Genomic DNA, 19,391 nt, shown 5'->3' with positions numbered 1-19,391 from the left:
TAGGCATCACATAAAAAAACCCCCATAAAAATGCTAAGAGATGACAGAAGGGATCATTTTGAAGGGCAATTTAGGAATTTTCTTGGTGTCAGAAAATAAAAACAGAACGCTTCATTGGTGATGCCTCCACAAGGGAGAACAAAACATGAGTGTTTCACAAGGTTAGTAAGACAGAAAAAAACAACAGTCATGATGGCCTGACCCACTAACTACCTTTGTAAAAATAAACTATTTTAATTAAAAAGAAGATTCTATCAACAAAGACATAACCAACAAGTTATATTATTTTTTATTCATGTTAGAATTTCTATCAGTGTTTGAACATTAATATTTAGAGAGTTTGTACATTTTTGCCTTCAGAGGTTTAAAATGAGAACCGCGCTAGGTCACAAATGGCAACTAAGACGCATTTCACAATTGCATGGGTATTCACTCAATCTCACTCTCTTAACACTGGTGACCATTTTCTTTTCCTTGCTGTACTTTACAATGAAAAGTGTGCCCCACTCATGTCTCAGCAAAGTTGCAGACATTATGGATTCATCACATATAAATTCTTTAAAAATATACTTCTGTCAAAAGACTTGATGACTACTATGTACACTACAAAAATAAATTTTCATATAAATAAATTATATGGCATACTTTTATCTTTGTAATTGAAATGACACAAACCCATCTCTGCCCAAACGGGCAGACGATGAGACCCAGTTTGAGTATTTCCTTTAAACTCCTTACACTAAAACCTACCATGAGTCCTTAATGAAAATGTTATATACTCTGAACTATTTAACATTAGTAAGCACTCTATACAAATAAAAATTCTGTTCAAAAGTAAAACAGCTGAAATAGTGTTTCCAATAGAAATAAAATCCCTGCATTTTTCTGTTATAAACTGGCATGACAAATACTGTAGGAAAACATTCTTATGATACAAAATTATAAATATCAGAAAGATTTTTTTTTTAAAAAAACTTAAAACATCCAAATGAACAAACAAGACAGACAAAATAAAACTATTTTAAAAAGAGAGAGGAGAGAGAAATTCTGGTTGCCTGCCAGCCCCCGAGGTCTCCCTTGGCCAATGTGACTATCGGAGAAAGTTCTACGCTGTTTGCAGAAAGCAGGGGCTGGACGAGCAGTCACGCAACACGCAAGCTGGGCTCAGGAAAGGAGAGAGGGCGCGCCTCAAGCCAGAGGGAAGCAGACCTCCCAATGTTGTATCGTCTCTCTCCTGAACGCAGGATATGAGTTTTCTGAGCAGAGCTGAGTGTTAGGTAGACGGAGTGTGACTGACAGAGGCACCAAACAGTAGCAGTGGGGCCATCAGGGGCCCTGGCATATTCACACACACACCTGGCAGCCACAGGTGGCTTCCAATGAGCATCTCAGAGTCTTGTGGTGAGTTTGAGGGTCTGAGGTCACTCCACGTCTGGTACTACGGGGGTGGGGTGGGGTGGGGGTGATGCCTTTTGATGAAGATCTTCCAGGTAAAACAAGAGGAGGCATCGTGGGAGCTGCCATGTGTGCACTCCTACAGTAGCTTAGTCTGGGCAGTGAGCGCTTCCCCGACATCTGCTGGTCTCTGGCTAAGAGCCTAGGAAGACAGAACCTCAGAGGATGAAGACAGAATCCATATGGATGCAAATCTTTTAAAAATAATGCCTGTTTGAGGGACCTGCCTCCATATGCATTCTTCAGTTGGGGGGGGGTATGCAATTAGCATCTTGCTGCTGGTGAATAAATGTCATGTTGAAAGGACGCTGGTGAAAGGTGTGAGGAGGGGACATGAGTTACCCAGGAAGTGTGCACCCAGACTGCAGACAGTAACACACACGGAGAATGAACCTTCAGAAGCTCATATCCTATAGAATTTCTAACTCCGTATCACCTCAATGGATGCTATTTACTTTTAAAGAGGATGCAAACCCAATTCAGAAAGCCCTGACCACCTATGCAATTTACCAAGCGAGGGAGTTTGGATGATAAGGACTCAAAACTTCACTTCGTGGTTTTCTGTGGACACAGAATTGAGAGACTGTTGTCTCCCAAGGCCTTACAATCCACTCAGATTTGGGGGGTGGTGGTGGTGGTGGTGTGTGTGTGCGTGTGTGCGTGTGCTGGTGACAGAGAGGTACAATGAAGGCTGCATACTTTACAGGATCTGCTTATGGCCCAGCTGGTGCTCCTCATGCTAGAGCACTGGGCATGCGCTCTGGCTGTATAACACCAATGAAGATGAAGCGATGATGCGAGCTCTCTACCCTGAGGTTCCAGCATCCACCACAATGGTCCGTGCGAAGGAACTTATCTCCTCTGAGGCACCAGGTGGGGGGTCTGGGTGGCAGCCGATGATCTTAAGAGAGGCCCTGAACTTGAAGTGAGTCTGGCAAAAGGATCAGGCCATGTGGAGGGCTAGCCCTCCACTAGCACTAGCACGGGAGACATCCTGACTCTTCTGGCCGGACTAAGGCAGAGCCCACTAAGGGTTACGGACAGTAAAAAGCAACAAAACAGAGGAGTTGGGGGGGGGGCGGGAATCACAGTACAGTACACTGGGAAATCACACACGTGTTCACATGCACAGCCCAACAGGAGACTCGCACCCAACTACACCTAGAGAAGCCAACCGGGGTTAACGTGCTTTTCTTCATATCTGCTCATTAAACAACAACAAAATTATCACGCATAGCGTGTTGGAAAGTTAACAGTAACATTTCATACTACCACAGGGTTGTGATATGCAAATTTAAAATATTTTAAACAGAAACCTTTACAAAATAATCCTATTACATAAGCAATATTTGCATAGAATTATACAGGTAAATTATACAATATTTAAGCAGCAGCAACATATGCTGAAATTTTAAGACGACGTTAAGGTGGGTTGTGGCCCAGAGACCAATGTACAAACAGGGAGGGGGCCCCCCCCGCTGCGGCCTCCCCACTGCCTACTCTGGAGGCAGGAGTGGAGAAACCCCAGATGACACTACTTTACATCCGTTCCTTCGTATATTACATATGTTTACACCTCTTAAATATGTATAGAAATATTTCACAAAATAATACAATCGGTTACAGTAACAGTGAACTGCTCTCCTGGCACAGCACATGTTTCTAACTCCGGGCAGTTCTCTTCAAGCAGTTCGGGGAGGGGGGGGGGAGGGGCTTCCAATCTTTGGCCTCTTTGCTTCCGATTTGACTCACCCTTGAAAAGGGAAAAAAGGAAAAGAAGAAAAAAAAAAAGGAAGTCAATCCTTAAGTGACCAGGGACACGAGTGTCTAGGTATAAAGCAGAAAAACACAGGCAAAACGGGATCTGCGGTACAGAAATCAGTGACCGGGGGCGGGGGGATGGGGGTGGGGGGGTTGGTGAGGGCGGGACGGGCTTCCAGGACTGGGTCACGGTCCCTCCCCCTCGACCTGGGGGCTGGTGACAGGGATGTGTCCACCTTGTGACCGTTCACTGAGCTGTGTGTGGTCATCACACGTGCGGCTTTAAAAGACTGAAAGGCAGGTGAGAGGGGGCGCTGTCAGTGTCTGTGTGGAGATGCACCAACTCTGCCTGGGTGCACCGTGAGGGAGAGACCCAGTATGGAGCTCAGCTGGTTCTCCAAGGATGGCAGTGGGGGCAGGGGGGTAGAGGGGGTGGCGGGGGACAGGGAAGGAGCATGAGGCTCTCTGCCTTTCTCCTAGTCCTTCCATTGCCTCTGAGGCCCACCCACCTTTCCACCTGCCCACCTGCCCCCTGGCTTGCCTGCCCACCTGCCCAAGGGCCACACCTGCCCACCTACCCCCTTGGCTTGCCTTCCCACCTGCCCGTCAGATGCACCTGCCCAACTGCCCAAGGACCGTATCTGCCCACCGACCCCCTGGCCGCACCCACCTTAGTTGGAGCCACTGCCCCGGGGCCTCTCCTCACACTCCACGTCCTGCAGCTCAATGACTTCCACCTTGGAATCCCTCCTCTCGCACCGGACATTAAAAGGCACATGGGGGTCCTCAAACAGCCCGGGGTCAGTCTCGGGGTAGCCCTCGTAGCCTGGGCAGAGCCCCCCGCGGGGGTTCCGACTGGACCCGGGGGCGGGCGGGGGGTGCACAGCGACGGTCACGGAGGCCGAGGCCGTCACGGTGGTGATGGGCTGGCAGTAGCCGGGGGCAGAGCCGCCCGTGGTTGTGAACGCTGAGTGCCGAGGGTTGTGGGAACGGGCCCCGCGGGGGCCCGCGCGGTCCCTGTGGCTAGGGCCCGAATGCCCTTCAGTAGAAATTTCGAAAGCGTCTCTGCGCGGTCTGTAGGGGGGCGGCCTCGAGCCTTCCCTGGAGGGGTCTCTTCGTGGCTGCTGGCCTGGTCGTCCGGGTGGCAGGGACCCTGAGTCCCGGTGAGGCTGCTGCCGAGGGTTCGGGGGTGGGTGATGTCTCGGTTCAGGATGGACCACCTGCAGAGGGCAAGAACGGGTTCAAACAGGCCGGGAGCCTCCCCGAGGCTGGGCATCGCCTTCTGCTGCTCCAGAACTCCCCTCTTGGCTCGGCTCCCGCCTGGCCACCCACACAGCTTTCTGAACCAAGAGCTCAGGCAACCCCCCAAATGGCTGGGAGTGGCCCGAGGAGCCAAGAGGGGCCCTTCCACCCACAAAAGAAAAAAAAAAAACCCGTTCTCTTAGAACCTCCACGACGTGGCAGAGCAGCGCCCTATTTGGATCCGATGTCTGGCCTTTCTCCAGCACAGCTGGCTGGATGCAGCATGTGGCTGCGGCCCGCAAATGCAGGGCTGCCTCCTTCCCACAGTTCCGTCACCCCACCCTGCCCAGAGGAGTCAGATCCCGAGCTCCTCATTGTCTAACATTGCTCAGAGCTGGCCCTGGCTCGCCCTGATGCAGGACGCAGCCAGGACTGTCTATACCTACACTGGTGACGGTGGCACCCACTTCGGGACCTGTGGCTACTCACATTTAAATGAACTCAAGTTCAAAAGTCAGCCCCTTAGTCGCCCTGGCCACACTGCCAGGGCTCAAGAGCCCGCATGGAGGCAGTGGCAGCTGCACTGGGGAGCACAGAGGGAGCATGTGCACTGCTGCACGGTGGCAGAAGGTTCGTCGGGGCAGCGCTGCTCTGTCCTGTTGTTAGGAATCTGGTTTCTGGGTCTCTATACAAAGCCTGGAGCAACACAGTGGTCACATCAATCAAAAGGACCGTGACCAACTTCAAAGTCGTTCAGCTTGTACCTATTTTTAGGCTCCCGCTGAACAAAACCAGATTCACACTGCAGCTCAGCGGGCATCGTCACGGGGGGTAAGAGCAGGAAAATTTCGGTTATGTGGTGGGCCCCTCTCTCTTTCATGGAAGGGCAGCTCCGGCCTGGGACTGGAATACCCATTTCCTGGAGGGACAGCAGGAGGCCCTGGGGCAGTGAGCCTCCGGACCTTCCCTGGGTTTTGTGGGCTGTGCTCCAGGCCTGGGGGGCGGGGGAGCGAGGACATTCTGGGGAGCACAGAGAGGGGAGGATGCAGTGGAGGCTCTCCCAGGCCACTCGGGGTTTTCTTGAATGGTCCCCAGCTTCCGGCCACTGAGCATACGAGCCTGGGGCCACACATGCTTCTGAAGTTTTGGAAAATAACAACTGAAATAATTTTGTACAGACAGCAATTAAAGGTAGCAGAAGGCAGGGGGGAATCACTTCTGTTGGCACTAAGAATACCACTCCGTTTTACAGCAGGTATCATTCTACAAGGATATGTAACTTTAAGCAGATGGGATGGGGGAGTGAGGCGTGCTTTAACTCTGGTCCTCACTCAAATGGTGCTTCGCTCCAATGACATACACACTGATGGATGGTTTGTGTGGTCACCATTACTGGCCTTTTACATCCACATGAGATACAACCATATGAATTATTTATTTTTTTCCTGTCTTTTGTCCTTTTAGGGCCGCACCCATGGCATATGGAGGTTCCCAGGCTAGGGGTCTCAGTGGAGCTGTTGCTGCTGGCCTACCCAGAGCCGCAGCAACTTGGGATCCGAGCCGCATCTGCGACCTACACCACAGTTCACTGCAATGCTGGATCCTTAACCCACTGATCGAGGCCAGGGATCGAACCCTCAACTTCATGGTTCCTAGTCAGATTCGTTTCCGCTGCGCCATGACAGGAACTCCCATTTTTAAGGACAGTCAAATACTGGCAATTTCATGTAAGTCCACCTAACCAATTTAGACTTTTTTTGCATCCTGACTGTGATGTGCTGTTCAGAGAAGGCAGCTGCTGTCTGCAGAGGGGGTCTTAAGACTTACGGTGGAGCGGGCAAAGACAGGGTTTTCTGTAGCTTCCACGATCACTTGGTGGGCAGGGCCCCCAGTGCCCTGCTGGGCCTCGTAGGCCCGAAGCTCTTCGCTGATGCCGGACACTGTCGTCTGAGAACTGTACTCCGAGTCAGAGGAATCAGACCCGTTGTTGGCATGACTCGGGGGCACAGCAAACCGGACCACGCTGGGGGGTGGCTCTGGGGAAGGGGTGGGCAGCCGGTTCAGCCCGTTGGCTGGAGACACCTGTTTAAGGGGATTCCATATGACAAGTGTTATCCTCCACCAACTACACCCCAAGTTCAAAGAGCAATATCATCAGGGGCTGTTACCCCTCCTCTGCCGGCCCCCAGCCTCTCACACTACCCCGTACACAACTCCCCCAGGCTCTCACACCATTCTGTACTCACACCACCCTCCAGCCTCGCACACTACCCTGTACTCACTCCCTTCTCAATCCTGCCACTTGGAGGACCCTTGTGTCTGACAACTGCAAGGAAAGAACTGCCCTCTGGGCTCACACACTGGACAGGCAGGCTGTGCCCTTTTAACTCCTGTCCAAGCCCAGATACTCCTCCTGTGTAGAAAATGCTTCCTTGATAGAGACCTACAAGACTCTGGTTGCCAATCACTAGGTTTTGAAAAACGAAAACAAAAAAAATGTATCATTCCAACTCAACCCAACCCAAACCAGTACTATAGTCCCCCAACACTTTTCAATTGAAGAGGGGGAAAAAAAAAAGCCATCGTTACTGTGTTTACTGGAAAAGTAAACACCACCCCAATGTGGCTCTATCTACACATCACCAGTGAGACTGACACCAGGCAAAACAGCAGTCAGGTGGCCTGTGGATCGCATGTGACAGCCACAACCATCACTGACCTCAGGATACGGTCCGAAGAAGGACAAAAGGACGGGCAGCAGAACCAGTCCATTGAGAACCCCCAGGATTGTGAGGATCGCCAGGACAGCAAAGAAATACCTTGAAGACAAAAAGAGAAACCGGAATATTTACTGTGGCAGAAGTCAATGAAGCTGCCCCTCACAGGCCCAAACGTCGGAGCCCGAAATGAACGAAACCCCCACTGATGAAAAGGCTGCTACAAAACCGCGGTTCAAATTCAGCACGAGATTAGGTGGTCGGTTTATTTATTTATTTTTTTGCTTGTAACCTTCTGACTTTGAGGACTACATTCCACAACCCAAAGTGTTCGTTTGTGAAGGGAAGGAAAAAAAGAAAAAATTAGTTTGTTCATTTGCTGAAATCTCGCGGCATGTAACGTTATTTATGAATGTGTTACACAAACACAAAAATATGGAATGTGAACTGAATGGCTGAGCGGACTGAAAGCACAAATACAATGCAGAGGGGCCCCGTTCCTGAAAACCCAGCAGAAGCAAACAAATGAAGTGAAGGGTGTAGAATTTAAACAATTTAGCCCAGGAGGAAAAGCAGCCCACTTCTGCAGGCAGCTAATCCACTGTGAAATGCTTCTGCATCTTAGAGCAGAATCTCTAATTAAGTCTCCAGCGTATCAGGTAGGGCTTTCCCCAGGCTTTCATTAACCACAACTTTCGGCCTCGAATTCTGTGAGTTCCAGTTTTACCCAAGAGCTCCAACTGCACCCTTTTGAGGACACTGGAACCAGCTTTCCGCCAAGAAAACAGTGCCCTCTCTGTGGTTGCCGGGGCATTTTTCCGGGAGGGGGGGCGGTGGGCCACAATGATGGGGGTTGCTCGGCCGGCCAATCTTTTGTTGAACAATTTAGCATCTCTGAATACTCTCGTTTGGCGTCAGCCAATTTAAACACAAGGGCCGCAGCACCATGAAGAAGAAGAGCAGAGGGCACGAGTGGCCCTGCTTTCCCACCATTGAGGACTAAGGTCTGGGATCCTTCACCCACACCGAGGACAACCTGTCGGCCAGGGAGAGCCACTGGCGGATGCGCCCGCACAGCTGGAGGCAGCGGGCTCCACGCAAGCGTGCGTTGCTGTAACGAACGGTTTCTAGGGTGATTTTGCTGGATGTGGGAGGGGGCGGGGGGCGAGCGCAGGCTGTTCTGGGAAGAGAGAGGGCAAGATAGCTCTTAATGGTCCCCTTGATCATAAAACGGAACAGGCACCCACACTCTGCCGTGCCTATATATGTTTCGACAGGAGATGAAAGGAGAGAGCATCCCTATAAAAATACAAATACCTCGCAGCTATTGTAAACACTAGAAACTTCTGAGCTGCATTAGTAAAAACCAAGCAGCCCGTGTCTCGTGCTAATGTAAACTGCGGGAACTTGAGGCCGAGGCATATATCAGCAGCAGGCATTAAGACATTTGCAACCCATCCATCTAACTGTAGGATAAACAGACCAATTAGACGGCTGACGGCTTAGCGTATACAATGTCTGCTCATTTAGGCGACCCCGGTGAGGGCTTTATCAGGTTCATCCATCCAGTTCTAGAAAATGGGAAGCTCTTTTAAGTGCTTGAAACAAGAACCCTGCTATCTCTGGGAGAGAACAAGAAGCTGTGGGTTAGAGAGAGATGGGAGCCTGCCTTCCACCCAGGGCCCAGGTGCTTGCTTGCTCTCACGCAGGCTCGGTTCCTTCTCTGTGGCTCACCTGGCTGCCCCCAACGCTGACTTAGATCCTCTGAGATCCCATCACCCTCAGCCTCTCTCGGGGTTTTCAATTGCCTGTGACCTTGTCTCTCCCCACCCCAGAGACCGTGAACTTCTTAGAGGACAGGGTTCATGTTCCCGGCTGTTGCGTGAAATGACACGTATGAGGTGCTTGTTGCACTGTGTTGAATGAGAAATGACACAAAGGAAGCTCTATTTGGCAGTTCCCATGGTGGCCCAGTGGTAAAGCCGACTAGTATCCATGAGGATGTGGGTTCGATCCCTGGCCCCGCTCAGGTGGTTAAGGATCCGGTGGCACCATAAGCTGTGATGTAAGTTAAAGATGTGGCTGGAATCCGGCTTGGCTGTGGTGTAGGCCAGCAACTGCAGCTCAGATCTGACCCCTAGCCTGGGAACTTCCATGTGCTGCAGATGTGTCCCTAAAAAACAAAATGAAAGAAAAAGAAAAAGAAGCTCTCTTTGCCAAGGGTTTTTACACCATAGAGCAACAACTACGCATGCCCGAATAAGTATGTGCTAAGGAAATAAAGGAACAGTCAAAATCAAATTAAGAGCTTAAGACAAAACCCGGCATCTATCTGATCCCTGCAAACAAGGTGTACTCATTGGCTTGCTCACTGACGAGCAGTCTGTGCTGAGAGGCTCAGCAACCTGGGCATCACCTGTGAGCTGGCTGGACGTGCAGGCTCTGTTCCCGTCCCCCAACAAAGTCTGCTCAGCATTTACTGAGAGCCCGGATAATAGATTCGGGAGCACATCAGAGCTTGAGAAGTACGGGGATGCACCTTGCCACTCGCTCTACGCCCAAGACAGTGGGCCCACCCTGAGAGTCCTTCCAGAAAGGGAAAATCTCCAGGATGCTCACTCCCCCCACCCTCCCACTCCCTCCAGTGGGGCAGGCCACAGACCGACAACCTGATCTTTCTTCCCTAATAAAGACACTTGGGAAGTTCCCATCATGGTGCAGCGGAAACAAATCCGACTAGGGACCATGGGGTTGTGGGTTCGATCCCTGGCCTCGCTCAGTGGGTTAGGGATCTGGAGTTGCCATGAGCTGTGGTATAGGTCGCAGACGCTGCGTGGATCCTGGACTGTCTTTCACTCACTGACCACTCTGGCCTCGCTCCTCTGGCAGCAAGGTTTCATCCAAGAGCAGCGATGGCACAGAGCTGCAGAGGCTTTCAGAGAAACAAAAATGGTCTTTCCCTGAAGGTCTCAAATTCTTTCCGAAAGGAAATCCTGCTCTCCTTTTGTACTCCACAACGTCAAATCCATAATGAAATTCACCGGAAACTGCCTGCCGTGGTATCCAAATAGAAAGATGTATCCAGCCTAGACTTGGATTTCAAAAATTTGACCCCGAAGTCACACATTAAACGCTTCTTAAATCTTAGTGAGAACTCAAATATGAAATCAGGGTATGGCATCTCCTCCACCCCACCCCTTTTTTTGGTCTTTTTTTTTTTTTTTAGGGCTGCACTGGAGGCATATGGAGGTTCCCAGGCTAGGGAATCCCATCGGAGCTGCAGGTGCCGGCCTACACCACAGCCATAGCCACACACGATCTAAGAGGTGTCTGTGACCTACACCACAGCTCACAGCAACATCGGATCCGTAACCCACTGAGTGGGGCCAGGAATCGAACCCACGTTCTCATGGAGACGAATCTGGTTCTTTACTGTTGAGCCATGATGGGAACTCCAGATAATAATGATTTTTTACAACAAGTCTTCTGGCCCCGCGTCTGCTTACCTGACAATGAAATCAAACTCAGATCCAGCAAGCATCAGCACTCCCAGCAAAGTGGAGACAGCACCGTCCAGAACGGGCGCAAACATGTGCTCCAGGGCCAGCACGGCTCTGCGGTTCTTATCGCCAATGGCTGTCAGAAAGGCCTGGGCAATGAGGAGAGTTCGGATGATCAGATTTCTGGACCTGACTCGGCCCATGGCCAACTTCGTCTTAAATGCTATAGCCGCTTACATCTGCCTCCACTGAACCACTCAGATCACGCTGTCTAGCTTCTGGAATATTTAATAGGGCCTGCTCAACCAGGCAAATCTAGGCTTATACTAATCTGACCTGTTCAGGATAACCAGGGTGGTACTGGGTGTTGCTGTAAATCTTGAACAACCAAAAAGAAGGAAGGCCTGTTTACTTTAAATTTAAAAACCGTGCCACACTGCACAATGAGCAAAATGGTCCCTTCTTTTCACTGTTACTCCCCCTTGGGTTTACTCTTCCACTTAAACGATTTCACCTCGTTCACAAGGGAGACCTCCAATTGTGAAAGCACCAGAATTTTGCCTGATGTGGGGGAAGGTGAACATCTTATTCCCAGATGGGCTTAGCCAAGGGTCGCGTGCCCCTGGGCTAAGTACATATGCCCTCACGGTCATGCTGAGGTTAGAATTACTGTCACTGGGTTCAAACCAATGTGTCTATAGTACATGTAACTGCTGTGAAGGTATCACAAGGAAAACATGGGACTGTAAATTCAATCGAGTCTGTGCTAACTATGTGTGGGCAGAGTCTACCTGCTCTGAGCTCTTTCAAGCTCTTCTAGGTCAAGGGCACTGTTGATCCCAAATGGGAACCTGACGGAGTAAGTCTTGGCATCTCTCAGTCTATTGGCCTCAAGCCTGTCCTAACTATGTGTGGGCAGAGTCTAGAGTCTACCTGCTCTGAGCTCGCTCAAGCTCTTCTAGGTCAAGGGCACTGATGACCCCAAATGGGAACCTGATGGTGTAAGTCTTGGCATCTCAGTCTGTTGGCCTCAGGGTGCGAGCCGGGACCATGAGAATGTGGGTCACTGTTACACCCTGCCTGCTCCCCTGGGGAAAGCCAACAGGGAGTGCTGGCTCCCTGGCACAGGCCTGCTGGCTGCAAGGTCAGGCTCTCTGGGATGTGCTGAGAAAAGAGCGCAGGGCCTTTGCAGGCCGTGTGATGTGCCCCGGGGAAGGACAGGAGGCGACACTCCTTAACGAATAACATGACACTAAGCCATCCAAAGGTGTGCTGTGAGTTTTCAAACGTTGCTCTAAAGTGAGGTTGATATATGTGATGCATACAATGGAGCTGGGAGACGTGCGCGACAATGTAGCTGCCTTTTCCTCTCGGGAGGAAAGCACCAAGGTGGTTTGGAAGTATTTCGCTCTGCGCTGTATCAGGGCCTTGAGGCCACAGAGTCAAAGTTGGGTTGATCGTCTTGCGCACGACTTATGCGAACGTAACTTATGCTCACAGCGAGCTGCTGGGCGATTCCTTGATGACTTGAATTCACATACAGGATATGGTAAGAACACTGTGTCCTCTGTGTGGACAGTCTCTTGACGAACACCTGGGCTAGGAGCACAAAGCCGAGGTGGCTTTTGAGATGCCTTAGATTCTCAGAATGAAATCTTGTAGGCGGGACAGAGACATTCGGTCACTGTTCATTCAGCACTGGTATATCGGTATTTATGTTCACAGGACCTCCAGTGCGGAGACCCCGGGTGCCACTGAGCCTGTCCTTAGCATTTCCATGGCAAAAATCTGTTCTAGGACCACTCTCGGTTGTGATGCTCGCTACCAACCAGAGTGGTTTTCATTCACATCAGAATACAATGACTTGTGGGAGTTCCCATTGTGGCGCAGTGGTTAACGAACCCGACTAAGAACTATGAGATTGCGAGTTTGATCCCTGGCCTTGCTCGGTGGGTCAAGGATCCGGCGTTGCCGTGAGCTGTGGTGTGGGTCGAAGACGCAGCTCGGATCGTGCGTTGCTATGGCTCTGGTGTAGGCAGGTGGCTACAGCTCCGATTCGACCCCTAGCCTGGGAACCTCCATATGCCGCAGGTGCGGCTCAAGAAAAGGCAAAAAGACAAGAATACAATGACTTGTGGCTTTTGCATTTGTAGGCAAAGCTTTCTCCTTTGACAAAGAAATGATATCATAATTATGTGTTTTCTAAGCTCTAGGGTGGTGAGCTTCTTCTTTGTAAAAATCCCCTCTCCTTCCCAGCTCAGGGAAGGAAAGTAACTGGGGAAGGCACACAATGCAGAGAACTGTTTCTAAATCCTCAGCTTTTTCCCGGGGGAAAAAGAGGTTACCTGCAACAAAAGAGTCTTAATTCCAAAAGGTTACAGTCTCTAAGTGGCCTAACAAGGGCCCCGAAAGACCCCTTACGGAGGACAACAGAAGGTGGGGGCAGAAGCACCTGTGATGGACAGACATGCATCTTCCATGTGTTGAGCCCAAAGAAAATCAATGCTAGAGATGGCAAGGGCCAGGCTGAAGGGAATTTGGGCCAAGTCCAATGCTAGGTTTTCTAGCTCAGGCCTTCTGAACATTAGCATTCATTCAGTCAGTAAGTACTGACCGAATGCCTACATAAACCCAAGGACTTAGGGTAGACACACAAATATGGATGGAACATAATTGACACAGGGCCATGAGGCTTTGGAATAATTCTCTGATCAGTGTGTACAGTGAGCTTGTCTCTTGGATGAAAGTCTGTTCCTCAAGTTTACTGTCCGCCCATACGGTGTTCACAGGATGGAGCAAAGGAAGAGAGGCGTGGGGGTGACATTCCTGTTGAGAGCAACGCCAGTTCTCTTACTTTTCTGCTGTTAGGAACTTGGATGCTGGGAGGTTGAAGGAGCTGGGTGGGCTTAGGCGGGCGAGCCCGTTCCTCTGGGCTGAGCACCTGCACCTTAGCACATCAGCCCCAGGGTGTTGCTTTGGCTGCCAACTCACCTCACCCTCCATTACGCCCTCCCCACCAAGCCCATGAGTGTGGTCTCACTGGATCCCTGCTTCATTACTGTGGCTTAAAAACTTGTGTGCATGCGTGCACACAAACACCATCTGCCTTAGGAACAGGTGACAATTTCAGATCCGTGGTGACACAACTGACAACACCAAATAGGCAGAACCTTCCCTGGCCCGCCTCAACACACTGAATTCACAACCTACTGCTGACATGGCCCAGCTACTTCTTAGATTCCCCCAAAGGGTAGGGCATCCAGGCCAATGATGGCCACTCCTAGGGAATGTCTTTTTGCTATGATGGGAGTCAGTTGTTTTCCTTTTTTTGGGGGGGGCGGGGTCTTTTTAGGGCTGCACCTGTGGCACATGGAGGTTCCCAGGCTAGGGGTCCAATTGGAGCTACAGCTGCCAGCCTACACCACAGCTACAGCAATGCCAGATCCTTAACCCACTGAGCGAGGCCAGGGATTGAACCCACCTCCTCATGGATGCTAATCAGATTCATTAACCACTGAGCCAAGATGGCTGCAAAAATGACACGGTTCCCAACGTGGACACTAAAAGACCTAGAGGAAATCGGTTGCCTTTGCAGAGGTTTAGCTGCCAACGTCTCCCCTACCAGAGCAACGTGAACGGTGAACTCCACTCCGATGCCGACGGAAGCGATCAAGATGACCACGGGCACGGCGCTCAGCTTGATTCCGATGAGGCCCATCATGCCGAAGAGCTCGACTGTCATCAAAGCCAAGACGGTCACCTTTCAAAAGACACGCAAGATGAGTGGCTGGGCGCAAATGCACTCTGGGTGTTGCAAAAACGCTTTCAAAACTCCTCCACCGGCATAATCGATGAGGATTCACACAAACCCGCACTCATTGCTGGCTACACATTTCATGCAGTGTAAAGCAAGATTTTTCTTTTCGTTTTGATCTTAGCCATCAGAGACCATCCTTCACCGTTTGCGTTCAAACTACAGTTTTTGGTGGCCTCACCCTTGGTCCTAAAGGAAGCTGAGAGGATGGGGCGAAGCAATGTTCTTTTACGTAAATGAAAAGTAGCCTTGCTTTTGTCTGGAGAGCCTGTGGGCTGAGTGAGGATGCCTTGGGAACGAGGGGACACGGGGTCAGCTGACATGGGTCAGGTTACAGCCCTTCCCTTTGAAGAAATGTGGAGTTTCTGGGGTGGACAGAGCACACAGTTAAATCCAAGGAGAAGCTTGCATTTGCCTTTCGTTTGCCTTGTAAAAATTTGTAGGGAAATGCAAAGAAAAATCTGTGAGGGAGACTTTGGAGTTTTTTGGGCCAAAGGGGGCAAACTAGAAATAGAACAATAAACTTTATACAAGGATCAGAGAGGGAGAGAATGAGCTTTCCTTCTGGGGGTGGGGGCACCAAGCAGTGGGGGGCAGCGGGAGAGACGAGTACAATAAAAGCTCCCTTTGCTTTCTTTTAATAAGCTAATGAAAGATGGATAACATCAATTGCTTAAGTACCATGAAAACTCCTACAGACTAAACATTTACCTTTAAACATACCTGCTGCACAGACTTTTTTGGTGCAGAAACAAGACCTGCTCTCTGTTTTTATCATTTTGGCATTTTGAAGGCTACACCACAGTTCATGGAGTTTAAACACTGCCATGATTTTATTAGACGCTACATGGAACTTACATCAAATCTGAGAGTATTATCCTTGGAGAAAGAACGCAAGGAGTAGGTTGGTAACACTCGTTGATCATTTTCTCCCCAAGAGTTAAAGCAAACACAGCACACAAAACCATCTCGCAAACGCCTGACCCATACATCACCACACTCACTTCTCTAATGATCCCTCCACTTAGAAGAGTCTTCTCTATATTTGGTGTGGGCTGGAGTCACAAAATGACACTTGAATTAAAAAGTAGTAATAATTAGTTGTGCCTTGAGTGTTCATGTGTGTGTGTGTGTGTGTGTGTCTTTTTGGGGCTGTACCTGCGGCATCTGGAGGTTCCCAAGCTAGGGGACAAATGGGGGCTGTAGCTGCAGAGCCACAGCCATACCAGATCTAAGCTGCGTCTGCAACCACAGCTCACGGCAACACCAGATCCTGAACCCACAGAGCGAGGCCATGGTTACTAGTCAGGTTCTTTACCACTGAGCCACAACGGGAACTCCTGAGTGTTTTTTAAAATCTTTTTTATTTTTAACTTTTTTTTTTTTTTTTTTGTCCTTTTGCCATTTCTAGGGCCGCTCTCACGGCATATGGAGGTTCCCAGGCTAGGGGTCGAATCCGAGCTGTAGCTGCTGGCCTACACCACAGCCACAGCAACGCAGGATCCGAGCCGTGTCTGCAACCCACACCACAGCTCATGGCAATGCCAAATCTTTAACCCACTGAGCAAGGCCAGGGACTGAACCCGTGCCCTCATGGTTCCTAGTCGGATTCGTTAACCACCGAGCCACGACGGGAACTCCTGAGTGTTTGTTTTTTAATAAATGCTCAGTGCTACCATGGCAAACGTGTTGAACTCCCGCCACCCCCCCCCCCCATCTTTACACAAAAAGTTTACAGCTGCAGGAGAGGGGATGTAAGATTAAGGCCATGAAAGGCTCTACCTAACCATGAGCCCCACCACCTCCAGTAGAATAAATACAGCGTGGATGAGGCAATCTATACCCTCCTCTGGAGGCCCAGACATAAACACGACGTCCCGGCTGCAGAAAGAGCTATGCTGAAAGGAATGTGACTTCCACCAAGTCAACCTTAGAATAAACTCACAATGATCCCGGCCGTCCAGGGGTTCAGGAGGAAGACAGCACACACGAGGAACGTGCAGGCCAGCACTACGCTGATGGACAGCAGGAGCCAGTGGCGGAGGCCGATGTACTGCTCCCAGAAGAGGAAGGGGTAGCCGTTGGGGTAGCTGGAGAGCCCCAGGCTCGTGTAGTTGTTGCAGATGGTCCTGACTTTTTCAATGGCTTCCACGAAGTCCGAGGTGTCCCGCAGGCCGTTGAGGTAGAAGGGGAACTGGGCGTATTCGATGGGCTCTGCTGCTGGGACTGGGCAGAGAAGGGGACAGGAGAGGGGCCCGGCGGGGGTCAGGGGCTCCGTGCAAGACGGAGGAGGGCAAACGGACGCCACCCAGGGGTGGAAGAAATGCAACGTGTTCCCCACTGTCGCCCACACCACACGCGTGTGCCCACGTGCACCCCAAGCGCGACGAGCAGAGAATGAATGCGGCAAGCGAGTCCGCTTTCGGCTCCTCTTTCAACATAAAGGACAAAGGATACCAATGACGGTCTTTAGGGCTTTAAAATTTCCATCTCTGGTTTAAAAACTTTCAAGCGAGATCCTCAACTTTTGATTTCTTTTTTCTTTTTCTGTTTTTTTTTTTTTTTGGTGGAGGGAGGAGCCTGTGATCTGCGTGTTGCTTTAACCTTAGATTTTAATCTCCTAGAAGCAGTCGCTCTTTGTAATGGGTCTAAACAACTTAGGAATTCAATTGTGGGAACCTTTTTTTTTGTTCAACTGACACCAAGTGAAAATACTAGGTTGAAACAGTTTTACTCAATCACTTATGAGAACAAAATAACTCCAAAGTCATGCTTTACTGAGAAAAAATGCTTAACTTTCTTATCCTTTTAGTGATCTAACACACTTAAACCTTCCATGCTTCTTTTTTAATGCCATGCTAAGTCTTCAGCAGCAGGGGAAGAAATCCTTACACAACAAGCATTTAGTTACTGCCGTTGTGTGTTCCAGACCCTTTGGGGTCATTCAGTTGACTTGCTAAACATGATTTGCCCTATTATAATCTCAACTATAAATTTTCATTAAGACACGCCTTGGCTGCTTGCCACAAGGCTCTGAGGTTTCAACACAGCAAGCACACCCGCCTGCTCTCCAGCCATGTTCGCAAAGGGACCTGTCTTCTTTCTCATGTCCTCCCTCGGCCTCGTACCCTGAGTATAAGCTACTAATATCTCTAACATAAATGCAAATTAAATCCATCCAGAACCACCTGTCAGAGCCGGGGCTGAGAGGTGAAAGGAAGAGGACGCCGTTGTATACAGACTTTTCTGCTCCGGTTTAAACAGCTTTGACAGACTACAGGTGCTCGGTGGCTTATAGGAATGACCCAACTTGCCAAAAATCCCTTCAACACCGGAGTTGACCAAGTTAAGATAAACACATAATCCCCAGTGATAAAACTTTGCAATAGTAAAATAACACTCAACCTGGAGGCGTCCCCAGCGTTCACATGGAACAGCTGGCATTCAAGAGATGCCTGGTGGACGTCTTAAAGGCACAAAGGGAGATGAGAGACTCTTGTATCTCAACGCGATAGAGCGGGAGTTGTATTCGATGACACATCCTCATCTGTCTCCCAGAGTTTTAAACTAAGAGAAATACATTGTTCTGTTTACACTTTTGAACCCTGGGTAGTGTCAACGGCCGAGGGCTGTGACTGACTGAGCCTGGGACTATGGGAGTGTAAGGAGCCCCCCCGCTCCCACAAGCATGCAGGCCCGACGGAGGGCTACTTACTTCTCAGCCTGGTTTCGGGCATGTAGTCGGCTTTGTCGTGGACCCACTCGGGACGGTGAGGCCGGATGTTGGCTTGGGAGGCGGCGTACGCCACGGGGTCGTTGCTGACCCAAGCAGTCAGGTAGATGTAGAAAGCACTCGGGTTAATGATGCCGTCGGCATCCACCAGACGTCGCTTCGTCAGCTGCAAGATGGGCAGAACAGGGGCCTTACAGAATGGGGTTTGGGGTGAACACGATCCTGCCTCCGGAGGAGGGATGTGGAGCTCTGCGCCGGCACTGGCCACCGCGAAGAGGATGCCCGCTCTCTGACAGTGTAGACAATCCCGTCAGAACACCTCTGGTTTCTTTTCCAAACGCACATCATCAGGAGAGGCAATCACAGGCATGTTTATAACACACACACACACACACACACACACACACACACACACACACACACACACACACACACACACACACGCAGTTCTGCAGATGGCCCGGGAGTTGACTGAACCAATTAAATCTGAATGCGCAAGGGCTGTCTGCAGCCAAGGCGGAGAATGAACAATCTGGAGAAACATATTTATAGGAGGGGAAGGGGGAAAAAAAAAAAAAAGAAAAGAAAAAAACCTGGCAAGAATCCCCATACACGTCTGTGTGCAGTTAACCTCTGCTGTTAACACTGAAGGAAATGCCACCCAGTAAATGGAGGAGAGCTATAAAAATAAAACAACATCTGTATAAATTTTGCTAACACTAGCCTCCTATGACCTGTGCATTCAGAAAATGCCCATCGCCAGAAAATGGAAGGGACGGGTGCCCAAACACAGTCTTTCTGGAATCTTCTTAGAGAGCTGGTCACCTTCCATACAACGCATCCTCTAAAGAAGCCAACTAATACTGTGCTCTCTCTAGAGCGGGTCTGTGAGCTTTGCTTAGGTGAAAAACACTGTGAGACAGACAGACACACACACACACGTCTTTTTTCCTGTTTACTTGAGGTTCGGGCCTGCTTCCACCACTTTGGGTCTTTTTTAACAAAATGAAAAACACCAGTGACAGAAGTTAATAGAGAAAGAGTAAAGGAAGAAAGCAAGCGGAGAGTGAGAGAACTAAATTTCAGGGGTCTGGATTCAATTAATCCACAGGATATGTAACAACTGCATGTCTTCAAGCCGTCTCTGGAATTACATCGTACAGCTCACG

At 50.0% G+C, this 19,391-nt stretch overlaps 1 protein-coding gene across 7 annotated transcripts in view; it reads right to left on the bottom strand.

Moving 5' to 3' along the window:
* The window catches only part of PTCH1 (patched 1), a 76,061-nt gene continuing 56,936 nt past the window's right edge, over positions 267 to 19,391 (bottom strand). For all 7 annotated transcript variants that reach the window (XM_013980137.2, XM_005668021.3, XM_003482800.4 and 4 more), the window contains 8 exons: positions 18,205 to 18,388; positions 16,435 to 16,715; positions 14,298 to 14,435; positions 10,682 to 10,824; positions 7,178 to 7,277; positions 6,286 to 6,540; positions 3,887 to 4,436; positions 267 to 3,208 (listed from right to left, as the gene is read on the bottom strand). In XM_013980137.2, coding sequence (XP_013835591.1) covers positions 3,888 to 4,436; positions 6,286 to 6,540; positions 7,178 to 7,277; positions 10,682 to 10,824; positions 14,298 to 14,435; positions 16,435 to 16,715; positions 18,205 to 18,388 — 1,650 coding nt within the window. In that variant the 3' untranslated portion in view covers positions 267 to 3,208; position 3,887. The remainder of the gene's footprint in view (positions 3,209 to 3,886; positions 4,437 to 6,285; positions 6,541 to 7,177; positions 7,278 to 10,681; positions 10,825 to 14,297; positions 14,436 to 16,434; positions 16,716 to 18,204; positions 18,389 to 19,391) is intronic.

This window comes from Sus scrofa, chromosome 10, assembly GCF_000003025.6.
Source record: "Sus scrofa isolate TJ Tabasco breed Duroc chromosome 10, Sscrofa11.1, whole genome shotgun sequence".
Taxonomy (NCBI): domain Eukaryota; kingdom Metazoa; phylum Chordata; class Mammalia; order Artiodactyla; family Suidae; genus Sus; species Sus scrofa.
This window is presented reverse-complemented; position numbering and strand designations above follow the sequence as displayed.